The following is a 27,830-nucleotide window of genomic DNA, read 5'->3' as shown; positions in this document are numbered from 1 at the left end:
TAGCAAAGAGCAGAATTTGACTAGAACTGGGAAGGCTCAAGAATGGCACCAGGAAAATCATTAAGAGACAAATTGGGCCATATCAGTAAAATAGTTTTAATTTTAAAATAGTCATCGATGTGAAAACTTCCCAAAGCTGGGAGTAACAGTCTAGAGCCAAGGTCGGGAGGGGGCCAGGCCTCACCTAGAGCCCAGCTTGAGGCCCCTGAATCCCTCCCTCTCCTCCCTTCCAGAGGGAGGATGGACACAGCTGAGGCGAGCCCTGAGTGAGTCCTCTCCCTCATCCCCCAAGGGCCCCTTGAAGGCAACAGCTCGTGCAGAGGACTTGAGGGGAGAGGAAAACAGGCAGAAAATAGAAATTAGAGGTTAATCGTCCCCGATGACGTCCCCCTCCCGACCCCGGCGGGGGGGGGGGGGAACCACAAAAAATAAAACTTGCGGGTATGAAAGGGGGATGGAAGATGAACACTGATACGATAGACCCCTCCGCGGCCCAGGCCAACTTGGGCCAACCGGAAGAAAGGTCTTGGGCCCCAGCTGCATGTTACCCTTGGGGAATAAATATTCCAAGAAAAGGGAAAAGCCATGAGACAAGCTGGTGCCAGTCACAGGCAGCGCGGCTACAAGGCCTGGCGTGGCCCACCTGACACCACTGCACAGGGAGCAGAGCAGCAGGGGCAGGAGGGCGACGGGGCGGGGGGGGGGGGGGGGGGGAGGCCTAGTTGAGCAGGTTGCCCTGCTCTTGGGCCTGGGTCAGGCTGTCCTTGCGGTGAAGGTGGTGCACCCCCATCCTCTTGGGGCTGCGCTGGGGACGGCTGGAGCTGGGGAGTGCCCAGGCCCTGCCGTCAGTGTGGGAAGTGACAGGCCCCTGATCTGTGCCATTATCACCGGGCAGCAGACTCTGGCGCTCTTCCTCAGGGCTGATGGGCAGGTTCAGCTCTTCTTCCTCCTCCCTGGGAAGGCCAGAATCAGCTTCTGTTGGCAGCAAAAGCCCACTCTCACCAGGTGGGGAAGAAGGCGCCAGAACCTCCTCATCTCTGTCAGCGGGGCTAAGAGCAAAGTGGCGCTGCAGGTCAGGGAGGGCATCACGTCCAAAGGCTGTGCGCTGGGCCACGGCGGCTGGGGGTGGAGTGCGGTCCACAAATGCTCGCTGCCAGCTGGCTAGCAGGTCCTCCTCAGAGCTGGCAGAGCTGGCCGGGGCACTGAGTGCTGGGGCGACAGGGCTGGGCTCGTGGCGGGGGGAGGTCTGGGCTGAGGCAGGGCTGCTGGGCACTGGGCTGGGGCGGGCTCGCTCACCGCCCTCCTCCACCAGGCTCAGGGAAATGGCCTGGCGGGTGGCATAAGTGCAGTTGGGCAGGGGGCTGTTGCGGGGGATTCGCACCTTATCCTCAGAGAACTCGATTACCTTGCGGCCAGGATACAGCGGGTGTGGTGGAGATGGGGTGGGGTAGGGGCTCAGCTTCTCAAAGGCTGGCAGGGGCAACTCCTCCTCTGGGGAGCCCCCAGCAGTGCCCAGGGAGCGGCATTCCCCATTGGGTTGTGAGGTGGGGCTGCCAGGGGCTGGGGGACTGGCTGGGTCACCCGGGCCCCCCCCACTCATGTCCACGTGCACAAAGACATCCTCGGCCAAGGGGCGCCCGGCACTGCCTGACTGGGCTGAGTTGAGCAGTAGAGACTCTGGCTTCTCTAACACCCGGGCAATGACCGAGGTGGGTACCACAGCCCCTGGCATCAGGCTAGGGGCGGGGCCCGGGCTGGCAGCCTCTTGACCACTGTGCAGATGTTTCCGAACCATGTCCTGTAGCTCACAGGGCAGCTGGGGAAAAAGAGTGGGAAAAGGGAAGAGAGACATGAACGATCCCAACCTCAGAGCAAAAATAACGACCGGCACGTACAAGCACCACTGCGCGCTCAGCACTGTGATCTTCCGGCCCCCCGGCATGCCAGGGTATAGCCTCATTTCACAAATAAACTGAGGCTCTGCAGGGGTGAAGTAACTTGCAGCTTTTGATGAACACAGCCAGCATCTGATCCCAGAACTGGTGCTAAGGCCCACATGCCCTCAAACGTCCATCTCCCTGCATCTCAGCAGTGGCTTCTGCCCAAACCAGACAAGTTTGAGGACCTGTACTGGCCAGCAGCCTCATGAGTCCCTCCACTCCTTCTACAGACCCTATCAACCTTGGGCCTGAAGCTCTGGAGTCTAGAGCTTGCCCCTTGGGGTAAAGGGATCAGCTGGGCCTCATCCTCTCTCAATATTCTTATGACTGATACCCTGGCCAACCCCACCTTCCCGCATGGGATCCCGAAATTGAGTGCCTCTCTCCCTGCCTCTGTTCCAGAAATACCAGCAGGGCCAGCCCCCCAGTCCCAGTGACTATCTCTTGACAGTACACGGAACACCGACCAGTGGCAGAGTTGGCTGGCTTGAGAGGAGCCATGCAGACAAGGGCAGGGCAAAGCAGAAAGGAGGAGTCAAGGCAGGAGGATAGAGGGAGGTGTGAAAACTCAAGTCAGAGGAGTCCTGAGAAGGCAGGACTAGCGCTGGCGGGGGGGGGGGGGGGCTTCTGCTCACATCGGCGAACTTGTGGTTGCGGAAGTGGGACTTGTTGCACTTGAGGAGCTGCACAGCCAGGTTGCAGTCCAGCCGGTACCGCTCCTACAGGTACAGGCAAGGGTCAGAGGCCGGCCCCGCCCCAGGCAAGCAGGGCCTAGGCCAGGGCAAAGCCAGGGACACGGGAGGGGTTCCCCCGCCATACATTGAGCTCCTCCAGCTTGTTGATGGTGTTCTTGGCGTCCAGCAGCTTGTTGGTCAGCTCCACGATCTCCCAGTCCAGCGTCTTCCTGTCCATCTCCGCTTTCTTGATCTGAGGCACAAAACGTGTGTGAACCCCGCCCTCACCCCAGCCGGCCTTCCTCCCCTCCACTTCCTCCCGACCCAGAGACACAGGAAGCCACAGGTGCTGGGGCAGCCAAGGCGGACGAAGTAGACAGACGATGGACAGACAGAAGAAGACCAGCCACCTCTCCTGTTCTCCGGGCTGGCTGTGGGGTAGGGGCTTTCTGGATATAACCTGCTGCCACCTGGGCCCAGGACAGAGGCAAGAGCTGCCCCTCAAGGGGCTCTACACAGGAGGCAAAGCAGCTGGACTAGAGAAGTAAGTGTGCAAACCCAGGGACTGAGGCCTACGTGTGGAGCTGCTTCCAGGCTCAGGCCAGGAAGAGGGAGGGGTGGGGCTGGGAGGCAGCTGGGGGCGCCTGTGAGATTATCTAGTTGAGCCAGGAGGGAGCGGCAGGCTCAGCAGCGGCCTTCTGATCTTCAGTTCAGGGACTGGCTCTACGGCCCCCCCTCCCCCCTCAATGGCTTGGGCTTGTTGCCACTGCAGCGGAGAAGCTGTGAGTGTTCAGTGGTGACATCAACCGGTTCCTCTGCCAGAGCCAAGGAGGGAGGCACTGTACCGAATGGGCCTCACGTAACGAAGAGGAAAGCAGTGGGCAGAGGGACAGGGAAGGGGCCCCGGCAACCCCAGAGCTCATCTGAGGAGAAGGCCAGGGCAAGGGAGAAAACACACAAACTCAGACGCAACTGCAAAGATCCAGCTGTGGCTAAGAGAGGCCTGACAGGAGAGGGCGGCGGCGGCGGCGGCAGCATGAGGGGAAGACGGGAGAGAAGAGAAACAGTGTGAGCACTAAGACAGTCCTGACGCGCACAGCACACTGCGGTCCCCTCCCCGCCGCCGTCCCAACCCCTTCCCCAAGCCCCAGTGGCATTCCCCCAGCAAGTCCCAGCCCCCTGCTCTGCTATGAGCACAGTGCCAGCGAAACCGCACCCCCAACCCCGGACAGATTACCAGTGTGTGCAGCTTGTCCTCCAGCTCCTGGTTGGTCCTCTGGGAAGCCGTGTAGCTGTTCTGAAGCCTGTGGAGGAACACGAGGCAGACCCCTGGGTCAAGATCTGCTCTTCAGACCCTGCTCGCTCAGCCCCTCCTTGATAGGGGATCTTGGGCAGGCTGTTCTCCCCAAACCGCAGTTTCCCCATCAGAATCAGATGATCTCAGAGGCCTCTTCCAGCTAAAATCCTATGAATGGTGGGGGCGGCATGCAGGTGTGTCCTGGCCCCTCCTTTCCACACCTGCGGAACTTGTCCTTAAATTTGTCCAGCTCCTCGCGGCTCTGGCCCAGCTCCAGCTCCAAGCAGTCCTGCCCGATCTCCAGCTCGCGCTCCAGGGCCTCGGTGCGCCTGGTGGCTGAGGCCAGGCGCCGGCGGAGCTCCTCGTTCTCCTGCTGCAACAGCCTGGCGGGGTGAGGGGGCAAGGGCAGCGGAGCATCAGAGGTAGACGGACCAGCCCTGGAACCCCAGCCTGGACTCAGGAAGGACGGAGTAGGGATGACATGAACACAGGCAACTGGGGACAGGGGACTCCTTGAGACTGAGCCTGAGTCTGGGGCAGCATATCCCATAGGCCTGCTGGCCCTGAGAACACAGCCTGGCTTGGGGGCAGGGGCGGGAAGCAGAGGGGATGGTAGAATCCACTCCCACCCGGAAGAAGAATGAGAAGACAGAATTGGTGTGAGGCGTGAAAGTTCCCAGTCTGTCTCTGGTTACAGCCCAAGCCAGCCGGCCACCAAGCCCTCCAGCTCCAGTTTCCCCACTGTACAATCAGGCTACTCCATTATTAATCTCCTGGAAATCCAGCCCAGCACTGCCCTCCTCTCCAAAGGCCTCACGTGGCTGACAGAAAAGGCTGCAGGGAGGCAGCTGGCACAAGAGAGCCAGGAGCTGGGGGAAGGCTCTTTGGCAAGAGCAGGCCTCCAGAGCACCTTGGTTCCAGGTTCTCTTGGAGCCATGGAACAAAAACTCTTTCCGGAAGGAATATCCATATCCAGCCTCCTCTCAGAGCCCTTTATGGCTCCACACCAACCTTTACTTCTACCTAATCCAATGAAACCCCGACTATACCAACAGCCTTGCCTGGCGCTAAGAGGGAAGTGCTGAGGCAAAGCAGGGCAGGCTCTCAGGCAGCAGATACTCACTTCATCCTCTCTGCATCGGTCAGGGGCTCCTGTGCACAAAAGAACAGAAGCCTGAGGCTCAGCCCTAGACCACTGACCCACCCTGCTTGCCCATCCTCCAAAGAGACCTGGAAAGGGCCATGTCTAAAGCCCAAACAATCTCACAAAGTGGGCCCTGTAGAGATGGAGGCAATCCAGTATCACCTGGATGAGCCTAGACTACTCTGCCATGCCAATGAGAAGGTTCAAGAACCCCTTCCGACCTTCACCCTTACCCACACCACTTCCACCCCCCCTCATAACTTTAGAGCAGGCTGCAAATGAGTCCTGGTACCCACGCCACATCTCCCAGGGATAAAGAGAGCCTCTCAACTGTTCACTGGGCTCCCCGTGGGCCCTACAGGCATGGCAGAGACATTCCAGAGAAGTGAAGAAGTCAGGCAAGCTACAGTAGGGTTCTGAGCTCTAACAAAGCCCTCTTGGCCCTGGAGGAAGTGGGGGCAGAATCAGGCCCTTACAGAGGCCCCAGAGGAACAAGTACATAGATGAAGGACAGCCTTTGGGCCAAGCCTGACTGAGAGGAGTAAAGAGTCTCATCCTTATCCGGCTTTTTACCTCCTGCCCCATCCTCCCCAAGCCCCCACACTGGTTACGGCCCAAGAGCCAGAGCTCAGCCAGCCACAGAGCAGGGAAATGTCAAGCAGCCCACTCTAAATGGAGCTGACTGCCGCAGAATGCCAATCTCAGGCAGGAAAATGAGGGGGTGGCCCAGACCATGGACTTTGAAGCTAATGACACCTGGATCTGATCCTATTCTGCCACACTCTGCTTACATTAGCCTTGCTGAGCCTCAGCGTCCTCATCCACAAAAACCAAGGGAATGCCCACTGGGTGGCATCTAGCACAATACCTGGCCTTTTTATTTAATGTTCCCTGAACTGAAAACAGGCAAGTCACAGCATTCCTGACCTGAATCTGACCAAAGCGGGCCATGGTACGCCTGATGTATGCATGTATGATGATCTCTCAAGTTCTGTGAATGTGCTCAACATGCTGCAACAGGGTAGAAACACAGTAGCAAGGGACCTAAACTGCAAGCTCCTTTCCTCCTGAGAGTAAGCTGAATGAGGGAGGCCTATTTGGACAATGTTTTACAGTTGCCTGAAGAAGGCCTCCTAAGAACCTAACAACAGTTCCTGGCTGGGAGCATGTATTTAACAAATGTTGGCCAAACAAGGCAAAGCTGGAGGAAGGGCCAGGACTTCCGGGGGCAGCAAAGAACAGCTGGTCTGTGGGGAAGAAGCCGGAGCACGACCTCCTCCACAGAGACCCAGCCTCCAGCAAGTTAGGACCCCTCAGTCTGGTGGGCTGCCTCTTGCAGGAAGAATGATACTGCCTGGGATCATTTCTGTTGAGCCATGAAGACTCTGGGTTCCCTGACATGTGGACATGTACTCACAGCTGTCCCCTATAAGCCTACATTGCCCCCACCAGCAGTGCTGCAGCTAGGGGACCCCAAACATGTACCAGCAATGCCACACCCACACCCCAACTTGGGGGACTAGAATCTCCTCAGGTGGGAGAAGTCAATCAGACACCCAGCCTCAAGGGCCTGCATCTGGCAGCCAGGGCAGGAGTACCAGTCTTCTGACCTCCTGCTCCAGCCGGGATCCAGGAACCTCCAGCCGCAACTCCCGATGCTCAGGTGGGGCCTTACGGTACGGTTTCTTAGCAGGGGCTGCGCTGGTCATCCTGGGAGGTGAGGGCTCCTCAACCTGCTGAGGGGAAGCAAGGGAGGGGAAGGCTCAGAGACATGGGCAAGAGGCCCCCAGACTGAGGAAAAAAGGACAGTAAAAGGGACATGTGTAGGAGCCACCAGGCAGGCAGACAGGCCTGGACCATTGCCGGGATCATTAGAAACCTGGACTTTGGTATCTCAATGCCCAAGGGTCAGGGGAGTGCTGGAGGCGACAAGGGCCCAATGCGCCAGGTGGGTGGGAAAGGCAGGGCCTAGGTTCTGGGCACCAGGAAGAGCGGATTATGGTCTAGGAGTGGGACAGTATATCTAAGAATGGCCCACCACTCACCTTTGTGGGCTTATAAAAAAATGCCTCAGAGGGAAAAACTGTTCCCTATGAATCGGTTTCCCCAACTATAAACTGGGGATGAGGAGAGCACCAATTTCATAGACCTTCTGTGAAGATTACATAAACCACTAACCTTTTTTTACAGTTACCTGGCATTTAGGAAACATTCGTGTTAGCTCAAAAAAACCAAAACAAAACACACCAGTAACCAGAAAGTGAGGGTTTGAGGGTACTCCTCCAACCCAGTTTCCTTAGTGGGGTCTCTAAGCTTGTAAGCCCTGAAGGCCAATCATCTCTGGCCTCCACCGTTCTCTTTTCACCAGCCCCCACCAAGAGAGGCCACCTGCCTGCCCCCTTACCTGCCAGCCTCCCAGGAAGGGAGCCCTGGGGGTGGGGGTGGGGAGCAGGTCCCACAGGGACATACCGTCTGATCGTCGGCAGCTCTCTCTGTTCCGCTGTCCCAGAGTTAGCCCTCGGCTCTCTGCATCCCACGGCCCCTCCACTTCCTCTAGCCAACAGCTCCTGAAACCGGAGAAGAGAAGAAAGTGGAAACCAGGTGTCAGCTGCGTGTCTGTCAGGGCCACGGACTGACCTACCCAGTCCAGGACTTGGAAGGCCCCCCAGGAAGAGCCAGGCAGAAAAGTCATGGACCAGGAGTTCTGGAAAAAGGAGAGGAAGCGGGAGAGGACTGGAAGCACTGGGCTCCTTTCCCCGTGAAAGCACTGTCACAGGCCCACACAAGACACATGTGTGTCTTGTATGTGCTCGTGGTCTCTGCTGACCACATGCCTGATTTGGGAATAGGTCTGGCCCTGTTCTGTCCCGATCCTACCCCACACCTGTCCTGTTCATCTCTCAGGCTTCTCAGAGTCTGGAAACTAAGAGATTTGGGGAGCATGGCTTGCAGAAATTCTCAGCACACAGGGTTGACAGTGCCCAGGCTGAGAAACTCTGGGGCAGAAAGCCCAAGTCTGGGGAGCTGAGACACAGGGCTCCAGGCTATGCTGCTTCTGACACACTGTGTGGCCCCAGCTAAGTCCCTCACTGGTTTCTCTTCCACACAGAGGTGGCTAGACTGAGTGACACGTGAGGTCCTGTCCAGGTTCGTGGGACCACTGAGCTGAGCCCTGCACCTACCTGTAATAAGCGGGGCCACAGCACGGGGGCAGCAGCCACCACAGGGACCAACGAAGGCAGTAACCTCAGGTGGCCTTCTGGGCATAAACAATCTTCCCGCCACCATTCACATAAATAGAGCTGGGGGCTGAGGGAAGCCTTGCGGGCTAAAGCATGTGTTCCTGCCGTCGGGACATGCCCTGGCCCCAACTCCTGTCACATTCCAACAGAGCCCGAGGCAGGAAGAACAGTGGGGGTAGGGAGGGCGGGGAAGCAGGAGTGGCCTCCCTTCTCTGTCTGGGCAGCCTGGTCTCTCCCTTGGGGTTCTGGGGGGAGCTGGGGCATGGCAGCAGGCACGAGCCGCCAACCTCCACCCCTTTGATGGTGAGGCGGACATGTCCCCACAGGGCACAAGCAGCGTGCTGTGTCGGGCTGACTCCCTGCACAGGAATCCGGGCGGGCCCAAAAGGACAGCACATTCCTGGGGTGTGGGGGAGCAAACAAGACACCCCCGCAGGTTCCCTGGGGCCCCTCCTGAGGGCCCCAGGGTGGGAGCTCCTATGGCCTGAGGGAGAGGCCCAGAAAGTCGCAAGCCATCCTGGATACCTGGGTGCTGATACTCAGGGAGCCTAAGTGTGGGGACATGAGTTAGAAAAGGACAGCCAGAAACACAGAGTAAGAGATACAGTAGCCAAGAACCTCTGCAAAATCCAGGGAGGGAGACTCTAGAGTTGGGCCTGCGCCCTTCCTCATCTGCATCCCCATCAGCTGCAGGCCACGTTGTGGGCCCCCTCGATTCTCAGCCTCTTCTTTTCTTCCTTAGCCCTATTCATACCAATACCCACACTGGCCTCTAGGCACCAGGACACCTGACTGGGTGGCACGCGGGCAGGCAGGAAGCAAACTGACGCACTCATGTATCTGGGGATCTTCCCTGGAAGGAGGGAGGCCTTCACTCCACAGCCCACAAGCCCTAGCTCTACTTGTCACACATCCTGGCTCATCTTGACCTCAAGTCCCCACTCCCGGGCCCCACAGCACACACTCCCAGGGCTTTCCCAGCCGGATAACCTGGCTTGCTGAGGGAACAGACAGTGTGGAAGTGGCTGGCAGGGAGACAGGGAGACAGGGAGCACCGCAATCACCCATGCTCCAGGATGAGTGGTGCCAGCGATGGCAGGCAGTTCTCTCTCCCGGCCAGAGCCTGCTCTCTCCATGCACAGCAGAGACACAAGAAAGGGAACCACTCCCAACTGGGGAAGCAGAAGGCAATGCCCACCAGGGAAACAGTCTGCTAGGGAGCCTGCAGTGTCCCGAACACAAGCCCACGAAGGAGAGTCTGTCTCACTCCCTGCCCCATGTCCATAAATACCAGTACGTGTTGGGGCCCACAGCAGCAGGGGGTAGGGGTGGGGGTGGGACGATTCCATCACTGAACAGGAACGCAACAGGGCTGACAGGCCACTGTCCTTGACTGGGGTGTGGCAGGGAAGGACAGACCCTAGAGTGAGAGCAACGCCAGGTGCACTGGAGAACAAAGCAAGAAGCAGCTGGACACCAGACTCACAGCCAGGGGAAGATAAAAGGTGGGCTGCAAGAGAGCAGGGCAGTCCCGCCAGGAAGACCCAGCTACCGGTCTCGGCCTCCAGTGGTCACATCTCCTTCACCCAAAGATTCCCATCTTGCCTTGGAGTGTTTCAGCCCAAACAGGATTTCCCAATCCCACGTCAAGAAGAGGAAGTCCCCAGGGAAAGTAGCCAGATAACTCGGAATGAGATATGGGCCACCATAAGCAAGCAAGCAGCCTTTGGGGTCTCTTGGCCTCTGGCTGCTGGCCTGGTTCCAGGGCACCTCCAAGAAAATGGTCTTTTGGAAAGTCTAGAAACTGACCGAGAAGAATCCCACTCCCAACCCTCACCCCAAACCACCTGAGCCTCAAAGAAGTGGGGGCAGAGGACTCAGGACGTAGGGCTACCAGGTCATGGGCTGGGTTTGCACTACAAGAACAGCTGTGCACCAGGAGAAAGGCTGAGGCCTAGGTTAAAACCTCTGGCTGACCCAGTGTGGTCTGGGGCTCCTCTGGCACTGCTGAGGGAGACACCCACAGCAGCAGTGGGAAGGGAAAGCTGCTCTCCTCATACCCCGGCCCCGCCTAGCCCTGCCTAGCCCCGCCTCCCCCTTCCTCCTCTGCATAGCATTCATTCTTCACTCACTCAACTCAGTTCAGATAGACTCAGCCTGGCTCTGCTGGGGTGGAAAGGGGGGTGGATAGCTTCCTAATTGCCATGTTGCAATCTGCCAGTCAGTGCGGCCGCCTGTTGCCGCCTGCCCTGTGTTAAATACCTTCTCCCTGATTACAGCCCATGGGGCACGATTAGCTGCCTCCTGAGAACAAAGTCTACTTTCATTAGAAATGGGACTCAGCACGCACAGCAAACCTGCACTGTGAACCCACTGAACAGCTGAGCAGAGAGCGTAGTCAGGGGCAGATATAAGGAGAAACGTGTGCCAGACTCTGGCTGAGCGGTATCCTTTAATCGAAGGACAAAAAAATCTGCCAAGCATCACTCTTTAAGTCAGGAGATGGGACTCACACCTGTGCCCTTTCATGGGTAAGTGCCCACATGTGACCTGGGCTTCCACCATGGTTAGGAGTCACCGCTGCTGGAGATGGAGTAGGATAAGGAAAAACCTTTAGCATCCTGATTTTCTCCAAACCATATCCTTACTCCACTCTCTGCCAACACCCAGAGTAGGCAACAGCAAGAAGGTTCAAGCCCAAGAGCCAAAGACGCCCTCTCACTTCCTTCCGCCATCCTTTCTGCGGGTCTGCCCAGGGCAAAGTCAAAGGTGCAGGAGAGGAGGGGAGGTCCGAGCACCCAGCTTTCTCCCTACTGAGGGAGACAGGAGTGAAACCAAAATGGGTGGGGCTCTTTGGCTTTTCAAACTTGAGCCTGCCCCCGTGGACATCTCATCCAGCTCCCCCAAGTTCTGCACTGCTACCTCCCTCCACCCTCCCCAGTTCACTTGCCCTGACCTTGAGAGACCAACCGCCTCCCCTGCTCCCCACATCACCCACACTCTCTGTAAGAAATTATGGCCCCAACAGTTTATCTGGGCTCAGACCATTTCCTAACCTATTGATACTCCTTTCTACTCACAGCTGTCACTGACTCAAGCAAATGAGGGACCATCAGAGAGAGGCCACCCAGCATCACTAAAAACATTAAAAGTCTTCATAATTCACCCGAAGAAGTCAAACAGAATCACTCATTAGCAATCACTACTGCTTTTAGAATAAAAGGAAACTGGCCCTTTTCCAGAACACTCAGCTGTGTTCTATACTGCCTTAATTCCCATGGAACCCAGCAGGATACAAATAAGTAATACAAATAAACACAGGACCTTCCTAAAGCCCCTCATCAATGGCTACAACATGAATGTCTGATCACGCAGGGACTAGTGTCTCCTCTGTAGGAATCGCCCTCAGCTATAAGCCCTAGATATAGAGTCTCTGAACTCTGTAGGCCTGGAGGAAACTGCACCTCTGGGGGCAGGACACACTCCAGCCATACAAGTCTGGCTACTTCTTGAGCCTCTGAAATTCAGGGTCTGCATCCAACTGAGGCCCAAGAAACACAAACCCCCACCTGCAAGGGTCAGCCCTGTAGCCAGGTGACTGAGCAGAGGCCCTGGGGATCGCTCGCAAGGGCTCTCCCGCCCCATTAACACAGCCCCTCCCGACTTTGGCTGTCAGTCCCTCAGATCCCACCAAAGCTGGCTGGGTTCAGCCCTCTCCACATTGACCCCTGGGTGCCCCTCCTGCTTGCTACCAGCCCCCAGTTTCCGGCATGCAGCTGTTCCTGAGGTACATGAGCAAAGCCCTCAGCAATCCTGGGCGCGTGGCAGGCAAGCAGCCAGCAGAGCATGGGGTGGGGCCTGGGCAGGCTCCGCTCTGGGCCGATGACTAGGCTGGGAGATGCCAGTCTGTGCCCAGACCAGCCCTGCTGCCCCTCCAACAGCCATGCCTGCCACCTTTCTGGGCAAGTACAACCTCACCCTCTTGGGACAAGCTGCCTGCGGCCCTGACCTGGCCCTCTGCCTGCTCTAAGCAGAATCGACAGACAGGTTTTTAAAAACCAAAATGGGTGGGAATTATTCTGCCCCACAGTAATCCTGAGGACTCCAAACTACTGCCGGGGACCTGTAAAGAGCTCACCTGGCTCCCACCTGAGTAAATACCTCAAGTCTATCCAGCTGGTGTCTCATTCAAGCAAACACCTGACAGAACAAAGGGGCTGAAGACAACAGTTGATGATGATCCAAGCAACCTCCCCTAAATAAAGGGAGGGCCAAAAAGTCCCCAAGATCAACCAGCACTTGACAGCAGTCCCCAAGCCCTCACCTCAGGAAAGGCAATGTAAGGGGTGGTCCTGAACCAGCCTTCTGCTCCAGGCCCCTTTTGTTTTCCCGGTCAGCCCAGCCACCAGGCACCCCTCCAGCTTGCTCCTCCCTACTCAGGGTCCCTACACATCTGTGCAACACCTATACCCTCTCCCGTTTACACATTCCCACCTCATACTCACAGGAAGCTCCCTGCTTCTCCCTCCTGACCCAAGGGAAACAGAGCCTACCCAGAGGGCCTTCGGATCCCAAGTTCCCCCACCCAGTTTACCCCATACTGCTCTGCCTCCAGAGGCTGCAGCCAGAGAGCCCATCTAAGGAGCTACCTGTGCAGAACACCAGAGACCCCCGAGCACTCAGTCTTCCTGCTATCCCCAGAGCCCCCTTCTTTCCAAACCTGGAAGGCAATCTGGTGGGAACTTCCCCATGGCAAGCTGTTCACCAGTCTCCCAGCCTGAGGCCAAGGCTTCTCCCAGGCCCACTGTGGAGTCCAAAGCCAGGTCCCGCCCGTCGTGGCTAAGGTGCCCTTCCAGCCCTTCTTGGCTAAAGTCCACCTGAAGTTCCACATGTGAAAGGCAGTGGGGAGCCTGACTCCACCCACTCCACCTGCCAGAGCAACGGACACCACGAGCTACGTCTCAGGTGGATACCTGGTTCTGGGCTCCAGCTTTTAGTCCTAAGTAGCTTCACTCAAGGCCCTGGGAATTTCCCACAGCCAGACCGCGGTTTTCCTCAACAACAACCTTAAGGAGAACCTTGCAACTGACCCTAAATTATTATCCCGGGGTGAGACTAATGGGGACACCATTCAATCTTCCCCTTTTGACAAAGGGAAGCAACTATCCAGTCGAGAAGAAAATCCCCCTCCCACTCTAGCTCCATCTATCTCTGAGGTGTGAAACACAGCGTGGTAACTGCGCAATGTTCTCAAACTCCATAACGCTTAAAGCAGATTGAACAGAAACTCCAACCAATTCTGTTTTAAGGGAGAACCGGGCAACGTGGTGCTGAGGGGATCATGAGGTGGGCAGAGGCCAGCAGGCCGGCTGGCAGGTGTCTGTGCATAGGAAAGCCCCCTCCTCTGGCCTTAGAGGGAGCATGTCCCCACCCACAGCAAGGAGACTGGGAAGATGGAGGGAACCCAGCAGTAAGGACAAGACAGCAGAGGAGGTGGCATGAGGCAAGCCAAGGGGAGGAGGCAACCGGGCTAGGGGGAGGAGGGGTGATAGGCACTGCTGGTGGTACCCCCAGGGCAGGTTAGCTGGCCCAGGTCAGACTCACAGGGTTAGTGTCTTCTCCCCAACCAGCCAGCTCTCCTGGTTAGCACGGTTAGCGACAGACTCATGGCAGACGCCCTCCAGGCACTCCATATAAACAGACAGCTTGGTTGAGAGCAGCCCAACTCCGGAGCTGCAAAGAGAGAGCAGAAGGAATGCCAAGCTGCGAGATGCCCGAGGGTACACACTGCGCTCTTCCGACAGGGGAAGCTCCTGCAGACTTACCACTAGAGCCTCGGGGGCTTTCTCCCATCTGAAAAACCATGCCAGGTGGAAGTGCAGCATGCCCCCTGCCAACCAGGGAGTCCAGCTTGCTGACCCCAGGTAACAGGGCTCTCTGGTTGGTCAACAAAAAGAGACGAGAGCTGTGGTGGAAGGGGGCACTGCTGCGGGAGTGGGGGTGGGGAGCTCCCCCGTCTTGCCTTTTCCCTGGACCCGGCTGCCAGGCTGCACCACAGCTCTGAAAGCTGGGGTGTCAGAACAAAGCCAGCCCCAGCTGCAGCTGCCGCCCATCCCCTGCCTGTGCCAGCAGAGTCCACCCCACCACTTCCCACAGGCTCTGAGGAATGGGGCCGAGAGGGAACCGGCCCAGGGATCAGAGGCTGCAACAAGAACTGCATCGAAGGCACAATACAATGGGGCAGTGTATGACCCAGCCCGGAGCTGGGCCAGCCAGGGAAGGGGTGGCACACTGCCACCTTTCAGTTTCTGAAAGGGCCGGGGGGGATGGCGCTTCCCAGGAAGCTGGCCCCAGAGGAACCCACAGAGCAAGGATACAGGCTATGCTGCAGCCAGGCTCCTCGGACTCCAACGGCGACTATTCCACCCGCTCAGAATGAGCAATGCCAGAGAGGCTAGTGTTCCCATCACAGAAAGCCCAGGAAACAGCAGAAAACACCTTTCCTGAAGCCTCCAATACCATCCTAGGGGAAGGGACACACCCTGGCTTAGAGATCTCAAGGAAGATGGAGCCACAGGAGTGGAATCCCCAAACCCCCACAAGATGTGACCCATGGAGCAGCAGGAGAGGAAAACTACAGCAAATGTATCAGCAAACACTGCCTGTGCTTATGGAGAAGGGCAGCATGTTGGCGAGAAAAAGCAGAAGGATTCCCCTTCTGTCTGGAAAGCCCCGCAGATGATGAGATGGCTCAGGGTAGAGGAGAACAGTGACCACCCTGGCGCTACTTATGGGCCTGGCCCTTCTCCCAAGCCCAAGTTCATCATTCCGAACTGCCTACTCCTCGGGCTCCCAGTATTACTCTGACAATAGCCCCGGAGCTCCAAAGGCCAAGGCCTTACCACAGAGGGGGAGATAACCATCTAGAAGAGAAGACAACTCTTCCTGTGGGCTCTGACCTCTTCCCTAGACCGGGAAGAATGCATGGCCATTGACAGGCTACCTTCAGAATCCTCACCCACAAAAAAGACCAAAAAACATCAGCTGGGTCTGGCTTGATTTCAAAACACAGAGCAGCAAAACACCTAGGAAACCCAAAGGTCCAGAAATCAGTGACGCTCTCTGCATTGAAACAGAGGTTGAGAAATCAGGTAAGTTTACTCTCTTCCCGGCCACAGATAACACAAGAGCAAAGGGGAGAAACACACGGGAGACGGAAGTGGTGAGGCCCACGCCGCGTTTACAACCGTCCCGATTCCCACTCAAGGGCACTCCTGCCAGACTACTTCACCTCAGAATAAAAAACGACCCCTCAGATAACCAGGGTACCTGCTGTGGGGAGAACCCCTAGGGAAGATTCTCTACCCCTTCCAAGGAGCCAGCCCCAGAGGAAGGCCCAATGCTGGGAAGGAGGCTCCAACACGGGGCTGCTCAACGTGGAGGGGGGCACCCTCCTCCTGAACTTGTTAGGTGAACAGAGCAAGCTGAAGAACAGAGCATGTGCCACTATTGAGTCTTGTTTATTTTACAAAAGATACATGCTGAGGAATGTCTAGAAGCACACAAAAGTGATCAGAAGGATACATGATAGTTCCCCGTCTCTGGGAAAGGGAGAGAGGGTCCTTTTTCTTTTGTATATTTATCCATATGGTTGGTGTTTTCTACAAGGACATATATTATGCTTATGGTGAAAACACAGAATTCCTAGACAAACAGGACAAACCCCTCCATCTGCCATGTGTTTTTACTATCCTGAAAACGCTTCCCCTTCCATTATATGTCCTTTGATCCTCGTGGCCTACTGAGGCCCACAGAACAAGTGGCGTTCTCCTATTCTGAAGGGAAAGGACAAGTGACTTGCCCAAGACCACAGACAGAACTGGACGAGAACCCTCTGTGTCCAATCCCAGGGCAAAGATGCCTCCTCTAGGGAGCCATAGGAAAGCCATGACAATTCTGCCCTGATGGAAACACCCTCAAAGGCTTCTGAGACTGAAGTCCCCATGGGCTTACCTGTGAAGGTGCAAAGAGGTTGAGTACCCAAAATGGTCAGCCCAGCATTCTATCCTACCGTCAGCTGAGCACCATCTAGACTGCCTCCCGCCAGGCGGCCCCGGTCCTCAGGGAGTCCCCCCTCCCACAGTTCACTGGGAAAGCACAGAAGCTCTTCACAAATAGAGTGCATGTCCTTTACAGATTCCAAGTGTTACCTCACAGACAGCCGGCACCTATGAGAGAGTACTAACAAAGAAGAGGTCCCACTCTTCCACTCATGGCCAGTCCAGGAGACTCAGCCTCTTTGAAACCGAAAAGAACACAGCACAAGCCAGTCCTGCTGGCTCACCCAATCTCCTCTCAAATCTGCCGAACATACGATGCAGCTTACCAGCCCTGCCAAGAAATGCCACACTGCAGTGTGCACTCCTACACGGAGCGACAAGGAGTTGAGCCCAAGGAAAACCCCATCCATCCCTCCACTTTCAGCTACTGGTCTCATTCTTTTGATTTGTCTCGGCATTAACAAGGTCGTAGTAGGTCCTGGCTGTGAGCGTGGAGCATACCTGGACAGAATGAGCAATACAGCCAGAAAAGCCAGCAGCTTATGGGGCATGAAAAGGAGCTTAATGAATAACAAAAAAGATGCCAGCAGCCAGACTTTTTAGAAGATAGTGATTAGCAAGAAAATATACGGGAGCGTACTTCACCTCTGCTTTTAACCTTTTCTGCTGGCTTAGGGATGTGTTATTAGACGATAAGAAGGCTAAAAAAAAAAAAAAAAAAGAATATAGGGCTGAAAAGGGAGACAGCTGAAGCCAAGCACCTGGATGATCATTTAACCACCTTAACTTAACTCTAGAAAATAATTAGTAATGCTATTGCTAATACTATCACCTTTTGCTTATGCAGGACCTTCCTTCCTAAGAGTTCAAAGGATTTTGCCAATCGGATCCTATCTGCTTTGTTTCAAGAAGGAAGAACAGGTTTGGGTCACACAATAACCAAGACTGCTCAGCACCTACTGCATAGGGCCCCAAGAAAAATCTTACCCCAAGAGGAGGAGAGACAGGTTAACAGCCATTTGGATTACAGTTTGGTATGTGCTTGGAGAGCCAGAGGAGAGACTCCTGGCTGGGGCAGGGGTTCAAGGACCAGACAAGAAGGCTGCCCTCCGAAAAACTCAAACACATCTTCCTTTTCAGGACTGTAAACTCACACTGGAGCACCACCTGGCATTACACAATGAAGAGGTCTAGACTTCTGGAAACACATTCCTTTGGTGTTCGTTGGGAACTGGTGCCCTAAGAACTACCCCCATTAACTACACTAAAAACAAAAAGGCAAAAAGAATGGACAGTGAACTCCTAGCTACCAGCCCTATTTCTGGGGAACATCTAAGTTAAGCCTGTTCTGTGACACAAGATCATCAAAGCCCTAAGAAAACTAGGGCCAAGAAGTGTAGCTTCCTGAATGCCCAGATGTGTTCTATCAGCTTCATCCAATATTTTTCAATCCACAAAACACCAGGGAACATGAATCCTTAAACACCCCATCCAGTCACCCACAGACTTAAGTACATTACAAATCTACCACCTACCCACCCCCACCTATATCCACTAAGGTCACTACCAATCTCACATAAACGTGATCCATCAAAGGAATCATTACAACACAAAAAATGGGGGGAAACATCAACTGTTTTGCACGGGTTTCTCATTGATGATGTCCCCAACCTCACCTTTTATTATTGCTTCATCACAAGAAAAGAGACTCTCTCAATTTTACTCCCACCTCAAAATGCTCCTGGCTACCTGGCAGAAATCAAAAGGCTGATTCTAGCTTGAATAAAACAAAGCCTGGGGCGCCTGGGTGGCTCAGTCGGTTAAGCGTCAGACTTCAGCTCAGGTCATGATCTCGCGGTCCATGAGTTCGAGCCCCGCGTCGGGCTCTGGGCTGATGGCTCAGAGCCTGGAGCCTGCTTCCGATTCTGTGTCTCCCTCTCTCTCTGCCCCTCCCCCATTCATGCTCTGTCTCTCTCTGTCTCAAAAATAAATTAAAAAAACATTAAAATAAATAAATAAATAAATAAATAAATAAATAAAACGTTTAAAAATTAAAAAAAAAAAAAAGCCTTTTCTTATCCACTGTGTTTTCCAAAATGGCATTCATTTATTCAACAAATATTGAGTATCCTTCACATGACAGGCACCATGCTACATGCTCAATACTCCTACAAAAAAGATAATGTCACCCTCATTTTATACGGGACGAGACAAAGAATCCTACCAGTTAAGCAACTTGCCTGAAGTCACACAGCTGGTAAGTGCCAGAATCAAGATTTAAACCAGGTCTGCCTCCCTCCAAAATCAGACTCCTTCACACCCCTCACCCTCACCCCACAATCAGGGAGGGACCCTCCTCTACAGAGGGTCAGCTCAGTGAAAGAGGCCAACAAGCACCAGAGAAATCACCACACAACATGAGAAATGCCAGAACTGAGGCCGCTCACACAAAGTGCTGCTGGGGGTCGAGAGGAAGAAAGGAAAGCAGGAAGTCTTCTCACTGGAGGTTACAAAGGAGCTGGGTCTTGGGGGATGAGCAGAGTTTTAGAGACAGCATTACAGAGAGAGCAAAATGCACAAGCAAAGAAGAATACAGTAAACGGATGGCCATGACAGGTCCAGGAGCAGTGGGAAATTTAGGAGCAATGATGCACAGGACAGAAGTACAGGTGACAGCATCTCAAGCCAGAAGCTGGAGTCTTGGGCCAGAGTATAAACAACCTTCCCGCATGCTGAGCTAGAGTGTGGACTTTATCCTAAACAAGGCAGAAACCATGGCATTTTTAAGGGAACAGAACATTGTTTTTCACAGGAAAATAATTCTCACAGCAGCTTGGAAGCTACAGGAGTGGAGAGAGTCTGCCCACCACATTTCATTCATTGTCTAAGCCCCACCGCATGGTAGAGCGCCTGTTAAGCACCACACACTATTCTAAATGGTAGAATACAATAATGAATAAGACCTAGTACCTGTAGACAGGACACTCACAGCCCTGTAAGAGTCAGACAAGTAAACAGATAATCACAATGCAGCCTAAGTGTTAAAACACAAGCACAGAGGAAAGGCAGAAGGAGTGAGGATCCCCACACAAAGTCACATTTGTCTAGAGGACAAAGAGGTAGGTAAAGAGTGGAGGGGGAGCGCATCCCAGAAAGGCCAGCATGTGCAAAGGCCCAGAAGCTAGAGAGAACAAGTTCCGAGAGCTGTTAGGAGGCTGAATCCAGGTGAGAAACAAAGACCTGGTTTACCCAGACATCCTCAGCACTCAAAATATGGAGGTGTGGGGCGCCTGGGTGGCGCAGTCGGTTAAGCGTCCGACTTCAGCCAGGTCATGATCTCGCGGTCCGTGAGTTCGAGCCCCGCGTCAGGCTCTGGGCTGATGGCTCAGAGCCTGGAGCCTGTTTCCGATTCTGTGTCTCCCTCTCTCTCTGCCCCTCCCCCGTTCATGCTCTGTCTCTCTCTGTCCCAAAAATAAATAAACGTTGAAAAAAAAAATATGGAGGTGAGAAAAAGGTGGTGAAGGGATTAGATGCAAAGATTACACATGATTAAGGGGTGTGAAGAAAGTGGCTTTAAGAATGACAAAACCAGAACAGTAAAGGCAGAGAACTGGCTCCAAATCTATCAGCCTTCACACCACAGTTCATTCATTTGCGAAAATGAGACCTGAATCCTGAAAGTCTGAGGACTTCTACCAAAACACAAAGGTGTAGGGGCACCTGGGTGGCTCAGTCAGGTAAGCGTCCCACTCTCGGTTTTGGCTCAGGTCATGGTCTCGTGGTTTCGTAAGTTCAAGGCACATGTCAGACTCTGTGATGGCAGCACAGAGCCTGCTTGGGATTTTCTCTCTCTCCCTTGATCTCTGCCCTCCCCCCAACTTGCGCTCTCTAGGTCTCTCTCAACATAAATAAACTTAAAACACACACACACAAAGGTGCACTCTATGGAGATTACACGTTTCAGCACACTGTTTGCATCACAAATTGAGATAAAGTACATTCTTCTGAGATATATGGCTCCTCAGGTAATGGTGGAGGGCAACAGACACAGACAGATACTAATTCCAAACTTCATGTGCCATAACAATAGAAAAAGGTCATCTGAGGGCTGGGTCAGAATTCCCAGAAAAAGCCCTAAGTCCTGAGCCCCCAATTACCCTGAAATCTGGTCAGACTTCAGACGCGTGCCTAGTCTGATGGCAAGTTGGAGAGTCATTTACTAAAGAAAAAGATGGGCCCTGAGGGTGTGTTAAATAGACAGGACATGACTCAGAAGGAGGGGAAGAGTGAGTCTTAAGTGCAGGGCAAAGGAAAAGCCAGTCAATCAAACCTTGGGCACACCTCTGCCCCAAGGCTACACACCAGCCTCCCGCTAGGCTAAAAGGAAAGAGAAGCACTAGGCCAGGACCTTCCAGAACAACACAAGTTTCAGCAGAAGCACATCTGTTTTCCATTTCCCCTCAAGCTGGGGGGGGAGGATGGTGCGTATTTAAAATGCCACCTATTTTTTTTTCCTCTGTAGTTCGCTACCTGCTATTTTTAAAACAAAGATGACATCCAGATTGTCTATGAATTTAACACTATGGTTACTTCAACACTTCATGTCAGTAATCAAAGTCAGAAATGAGCCTTAATGTCCACACTAATACACACACACACACCCCTTTAAGGTATGCTAAGAGTGGATCCTTAGGTCAGTCTGCTCACCCAACCCAGGCTCAAGGTTTTCCAAAGGACAGTCACCAAAGCCAAATCATGAAGAGGGAGTCCAGATGTGGCTACCATGGCAAAGGGCTCCCTCACCACAGTCCCTGCACCAGCTTTTAATCTCTGGGGAGAGAGCTGTGGTGAAGAGCTCAGCATCTACAATGTTTTTTAAATAACTGAAAAAAGTCTACTACAATCTAACAATCGTGACAAACAAAAGATACAAATTGCCACTGAGCATATTTAATAAAGTTAACTTCATACCAACCCCCCCCGCCCCCTCAAAAGTTCAATTGCTGAAGCCAGACAGTCAAATCCTAGCTCTGCCCCTTACTAGCTGAGTGACCTTGAACAAATTAACCACTCTTCACCTCTATTTATTCATCTGCAAAATGGGGATAATGAAAGTATTTCCTTCATAAGGTTATAAAAATTAAATTAGTTAATACATTTAAAGCACTTCCAACAGTGCCAGACACACAGAATGTGCTCAGTAAGCACCACTATTATTACTGTTCAAATGGAAAGATAATCCTAAAGCCTCACAGCTTCAAACAGGAAATCATGGGCATTTTTTTTTTTTTAACGTTTTATTTATTTTTGAGACAGGGAGAGACAGAGCATGAACAGGGGCGGGTCAGAGAGAGGGAGACACAGAATCTGAAACAGGCTCCGGGCTCTGAGCTGTCAGCCCAGAGCCCGACGCGGGGCTCGAACTCACGGACCGCGAGATCATGACCTGAGCCGAAGTCGGCCGCTTAATCGACTGAGCCACCTAGGCGCCCCAAATCATGGGCATTTTAATGTCACTTTAAATAGTTTGATGAAGATGCTCTCACTACATCCAAAAGCTAAGCCCCATTTCTCTAACATCAAGACAGTAGCCCAAACCAGTACGGGGCCTCCAAAGAGAGACACTAGGTTCAATCATAAAGCAGAAGTTAGTACTGAGATCTGACCAGCGTAACAACAACAAATACATATAGAGTCAGTCACTGTTCTAAATATATTAATGCATTTAGGTTAAGGTTGTTACCTTATGAGATGGGTACTCTTACCATCTCCATTTGATTGATGAGAAAGCTGAGGCATAGAGAACTATGCAATTTCTAAAGGTCACACAGTTACAAGTGGCAAAGCCAGAATTTGAACTCGGCATTCTGGCTCCAGAGTCAGTGCTCTTAACCCCTAAGTGTGCTCACCACACTGTCCTTGCTGTTCAGTTTCCAAGGGGGCATCCATAAATTGTCCTCAGAGAAAGTTCCCAACCTTCTAGAGTCACAGCTAAATAACATCCGTTGGTCAGATACCTGAAGGTATTGAAGCTGACCTAGTGACAATGATTTGGGTTGGTCTGTCTGTAGCAAGCCTCTTTTTTTTGGGGGGGGGGGGCAGGGAGGGAGCAGGAGACGGTCAGTGAGGAGTCCTGGATCAAATGAGATCTGCTAATCTAATCATGCAGCAGATACCAGTCATGAAACAAGCTTCAGTAAGCTGTCCCCAATTCCGGCTTGGGCATACCCACAGGGCACGGAAGGAAGTGAGGACCATATTCACTGCACTTTGTGGCTCCAGACCCCTTCTTCCCTTTTCTCCAACCCCAAATCCACCATCTCTTAAGCCATGCTTAGTTTGGTTAGTGAAACTGATTTTTTTTTTTTCCTAATGTGGTTTGACAGGGAGACTACAAAGGAGAAGAAAGCTACCCGAAAAGTTCTACAATCCTTTCCTTCCATCACCACACTGACCCGCTCGGTAAAGCAGCTCTCGAATATCAGGGATCTCAGGGACAGAGATTGATACAATAAATATTCCCAGAGCCTTACACCAGTCAGTTTGACCCCTTACCATAAACTAATCTGGGTTTCTTCTCCCTAATCGCAACCTGATTTTCCTTCTCCACTGACCCCACCTACCCACCAAAAATCCACATCCCCAAAGGAACACTAATGAGCCCTTCTTACAAAAAGAAAGATCAAAAGAGGTAGACCTGCAGCAAGAATGAATTCATGAGTTGGTGACAGACCGCAATCACACTTTTTCTCATGATTCCCCCTCCCCCCAATCTGTCACCACAAACCTCTATTTCAGGTAGGATGACAAAGTGAAGATGTGATGGGGAGACTGAAAAAGACACAGGGAGCATGTAGGAAACTGCTTGTGACAGGGATGTGTTCAAGTACTTTCAGCCTGACCTCTAGGCCCCCGACCATGTTCATTTGCACAGGTGACAGCACCCAAGGCTCAAATCTACACCCAATTCTCAAAAATCACCATACAATCTAAACAGAACACTAACTTACAGACCACAGGCAAAAGGTAACCTCTATAGAAGAGAGCCCTTTTCAGATTAAATGATTCTCAGTATCACTCTGAACTCATGCATCCTGCTTGCAGGGAGCATGCCAGCCTGTCACTGGAGGCCACCTTACCCGCTCTGGGGTTGAGCTGGGGCAAGTCGCTACCTCTTCTTCTTTCCAAGCAGGCACTGTGATTTCTTCCAGTCCCTGGGGCCCCTGAGTCTTCAGCTGAAATTGGGGCAGATGCTATAGGAACTCTGGAAAGGCTGATCTAAGTCTGGAGAAGGGTCATCTGACTGGGTTTAGTTCCCTCCTTACCAAACCTGCCCAACATCCTCCAGGTCTCTCTTCTCCCCTTCCCCACTATCCTCCTCCACGGGAAAGACCTCTCTCCTACCGGCCGGGTACAGTCGGGCCTCGGCCACAAGCTCCAGGCTTCTTTCTTAACTCTTGGCTAAGAAATTCCCCTCCAATTCGTGACTGCTTCTTCAGGGCCTGCACACCTACTTCTTGTTCCCCGGCGCTAGACCGGTCCCCCAGGGCCGCCACTGGATCCTAGGCCCCCTCCCCTCCGCCCCTGTCTCCCTCTTTATTTCTCTCCGCCTCCAACCTTCCCCCATTCCATTTCCTCTTCTTAACCCCGGAGCTAGTGCCTCCTCCGCCCCTACTCCGCGCTAGTGTCCCTACGATCCCCCCCCACTCTAGCCTCCCGGCCCAACTACTCCAACCCCACAACAAACTTTCTGCCGCTGCCCGCCGCCTTCACGCCGCCATCTTGCCGCGGGGCAGGCCGGGTAGCGGCCAAGGCCGCGGGAATCCCCACGCACTGGGCGCGGAGCGTCATCGGGGGGTGTGGCTAGGGGCGTAGCTTCGGGATGGGGAATTAGGGCACCAGGTGAAGAGGAAAGATGGGATATCCGGAGAGTAGGGTTTGGAGGCCAGGCGGGTGGAGAAGGAAGGAGGTGTCAAGGGTAGGGCAATAGCGGGAAGGGTGAGGAAAGATTCTGATACTAAAGAAAAAAAGAGAGAAAGAGAAAAACCACAAAAATATGGTGGAATAGTGTTAGCACTGGTTCCCCATCATCCAAAGAATGAAAGCAGCTTCTCAGTTTGCCACGCAGAGGTCCGTGTGACCCACCCTCTTCCACCTTCACCCGACTAATTTCCCACCTCTCCCAGAGACTTCAGGTTCTCAATTGTCCTTTGTTTTCAGGCCATTAAGCCCTCACTTAGGTGCATCCCTCACTAAGCTGCTGCTCCTTCAGGGCAAAAACTGTGTCTGATTGTATGTTCATATTCCCTAGCAGGTGCCTGGCACACAGTAAATGCTTAATGAATAAATAGCGTGGTGTCCTCCAATGCACTAAGCATACTCAGGGCTTTTTAGGTTTGCTGTTCCCTGTGCCTGGAATGTTCTTCCTCTAGATATTACTCCCATTAGTATCTCTGTTCAAATGTTAGTGCCTTAGAGAAGCCTTCCCTGGCCACTCTACCTAAAACAGCATTCCCAGTCACTCACCCTTACCCTGCTTTAATATTTCTTTTCACAGCACTCATTATCTGATATTTGTTTATTGACCATCTCCATTGCAAACTCCAGAGATCTAGAACTTTTTCTCATTCATCGCTGCATCCTCAGTGTCTGAAACAATGCAAGGCAGAGTAGGTGCTTAATAAACATTTACTGAATGAATGAATGAATGAATGAATGGTATGGAGATGAATGATAGAGGGATTTGGGGATATCTTGGTGGGGAGGAGGGGCTGAAAATACTACAAAATGGGGAAATGCATAGTTGGAAGTTACAGGCCTCCAGGGCCAGACTTGGCCCTATCAGGAATGGTAGGAAAGACAAAAGCCAGGCTCAGCAAAGGAGGGAGGGGGATGAGAGCCAGATGGAACTCTGGAGGTGTGTACTCTGGGAGCAGAGCCCTCTTGGGAAAGCCACAGTTCAGGTAGAAGGAATGGGGTGGGCTGGAGGCTAAAGTTTACTCAGATCTAAAGACAACATCCACCCCAAGCCCAGGCCCCTCTTGGCCAGATGGTTCCGGAGAAGCCTTAGCATCTGTTCCTCTGTAAATTATCCAGTGCTCCCTCCTGCCTGTCCTCTCTGGTGACAGCTGGAACAATTGTCCAGGAATTCCATCTGCTCTCTTGTCCTTCTCCCCTCCACAGCTCATCAACAATTCAGAACGGAGAGGTATCCCATTTCCCTGGGCCTACGGGTGGGAGCTGGGTCTGTCCCTTAGTGGAGCTGGCCTCAAGCCCTCAGTTCTCCACCAACACACACAAATAAAACCTTGGCAGAGACTCCCAGGGTCAGTCATCTTTATTTGCCATCCTGTCCATGGTTTTCAGTCCCATACAACTTTTTATTATTGTTAACTTAATAAGATTACACTAAACGAATCAATCATATTGGTTCTTGCAGAGCTTAAAATAAAGACTCCCAATCATTATACATCTCCACATGGTTTCCCTTAAATTGCCCATACAGTACTTTCAAAATGTGACATTCATTGCGTTGCAAGAGCACAAACTCAGTTTTTTTTTTTTTGAAATATGCCTTTTACCATTTTCCTAAAAGAAAATTTCCTAAAAAAAATTTGTCTGAAAGGAAGAACAGAGGAAGCTGGTTTTCTTTTCTAAATAGGTACAGCCTTCAGATCCCTGCTCTACCTTTCCAAAAATTGCGTTCGGATCTACATCGGGAGGGAAGCCCATGAACTCTCAGGTAAACAAACTTACGATATATAAATTTGAAAAGTAACCCAAGTTTATATTTTGTAAACAGGAAAATGATCAATAAACGTGAACATACCTTTGAAAAGAAGGGGAGCCACAGTCCACAGTTTCTAGCTTCTAGGATATGTGAGATTAAGTTCTTTTTACTATGACACTGTTTTACCTCATCACTCCCCACTCTGTGGATATAAAAATGCACATGTGTACGCCTCTATACTCATTAAGCCACAATTACATCATTGTTCACCATCACTTAAGAGACCCGCGAGGAAGGGGGTGGAGATTAAAGACCCCTTCTAGACTTTCAGGGTTTTACGAACTAGATGCAATTTACAGAAGAGTCAGGTTCACTATGTTCTGATGGCAGTTTCCATATGGTTGTGCCTTGGTGTCCACAGGACTGGGGGCTGCAGGGCCCATCTGTACGAGCATCATCGAATATTTCCTAACACACAATCCACCTAGATCCAAGATGATTCTTTCTCCTGATTTCACTTATGTAGACCTAATCTCCCAGCTGGAAGGGATGTGTCAATGTGGAGTCCAGGGTTGGCCTGACAGACTACGTAGGTGCAGAGGGCTTTGGACTAGAAGTGCCATCTTGGACAAGAACAGCAATTTGAGCTCCAGGTGTTGGAGGAAACTGTTGGGGAAAGACTTGAAATTAGCCAGGGCTCAGCCCCAGAGTCTTTTGAACTGTTCATCATGATAGCTAGAAGGGCTATAGGTCATATGCAACTTTTTTGGTTGCAATTGACCTTGTCTACTAACATTTTGAAATCTATATTCTTATTTATGACCCTGATTGGACATGCTGAACCCTATTTACGTGGTTTTTTGGAGAATGATTTCAAAACTTCAAGAGGTGATAACTTAGTGTGCTTCCCTAGATTTAGCTGTACACATTTCCTGGGGCACTTGGGTGGTACAGTTGGTTAAGTGTCTGATTCTTAGTTTCAACTCACATCATGATCTCACTGGTCACGAACTCGCCGTTCGTGGGTTCGAGCCCTGCATCGGGCTCTGTGCCGCCAGTGCAAAAACTGCTTGGGATTCTCTCTCCCCCTCTCTCTGCCCTTCCTACACACACTCTCTCTCAAAATAAATAAACTTTAAAAAAGTTATCCACATTTCCTAATTCTTATATTCATAGAAATCTACCACTGCCACCCAGGTGGATAAGCTTTTATTATAGGTAATTGTCTTTTCCTAACTTAGGGTATTGAATTTGATGGGAACCTAAGAAATATCATTTTATTTTTTTATTTTTTTAATGTTTTTTATTTATTTTTGAGGCAGAGAGAGACAAAGCATGAGCAGGGGAGGGGCAGAGAGAGAGGGAGACACAGAATCCAAAGCAGGTTCCAGGCTCTGGGCTGACAGCACAAAGCCCGATGTGGAGCTTGAACTCACAAACTGCGAGATCATGACCTGAGCCGAAGTCGGACACTTAACCGACTGAGCCACCCAGGCGCCCCAGAAATATCATTTTAAAGACCTTGAAACTTGGTGGGATCTTGCAGGCTTTAATATTCTTAGAGCCACTTAACTCTTGGAAAATACTTATGGAAGGCAGAAATCCAAAGAAATATTTCTACACCCATATATGTAATAATGCTATTCAGATCAGCATTATTACCACAGCCAAAATGTCCATCAATGGATAAATGGATAAACAAAATGTGGTCTATACATACAAGGGATATCTTTCCAGCCTTAA

At 52.3% G+C, this 27,830-nt stretch overlaps 1 protein-coding gene across 16 annotated transcripts; it reads right to left on the bottom strand.

Moving 5' to 3' along the window:
* Positions 1-82: 82 nt before the first annotated feature.
* TJAP1 (tight junction associated protein 1) lies at positions 83-24,186 on the bottom strand. Of its 16 annotated transcripts, XM_043591498.1 has the most exons (12): positions 24,105-24,185; positions 23,497-23,592; positions 13,902-14,030; positions 7,525-7,622; positions 6,666-6,791; positions 5,035-5,063; positions 4,133-4,294; positions 3,852-3,918; positions 3,588-3,617; positions 2,760-2,867; positions 2,576-2,659; positions 83-1,816 (listed from the first exon to the last, which is right to left on the bottom strand). In XM_043591498.1, the coding sequence occupies exons 5-12, from the start codon at positions 6,762-6,764 to the stop codon at positions 719-721; spliced, it is 1,677 nt and encodes a 558-aa protein (XP_043447433.1). In that variant the 5' UTR covers positions 6,765-6,791; positions 7,525-7,622; positions 13,902-14,030; positions 23,497-23,592; positions 24,105-24,185; the 3' UTR covers positions 83-718. The 16 variants fall into 16 exon arrangements, with proteins under 16 accessions (XP_043447433.1, XP_043447442.1, XP_043447444.1 ...); XM_043591507.1 differs by lacking the exon at positions 3,588-3,617; XM_043591509.1 differs by lacking the exon at positions 3,588-3,617 and having other exon boundaries at positions 6,666-6,788.
* Positions 24,187-27,830: the final 3,644 nt, after the last annotated feature.

The sequence above is a fragment of the Prionailurus bengalensis genome, chromosome B2, assembly GCF_016509475.1.
Source record: "Prionailurus bengalensis isolate Pbe53 chromosome B2, Fcat_Pben_1.1_paternal_pri, whole genome shotgun sequence".
Classification (NCBI taxonomy): Eukaryota; Metazoa; Chordata; class Mammalia; order Carnivora; family Felidae; genus Prionailurus; species Prionailurus bengalensis.
Note: the sequence above shows the minus strand (reverse complement) of the source record. Positions and strands in the feature narration are given on the sequence as shown.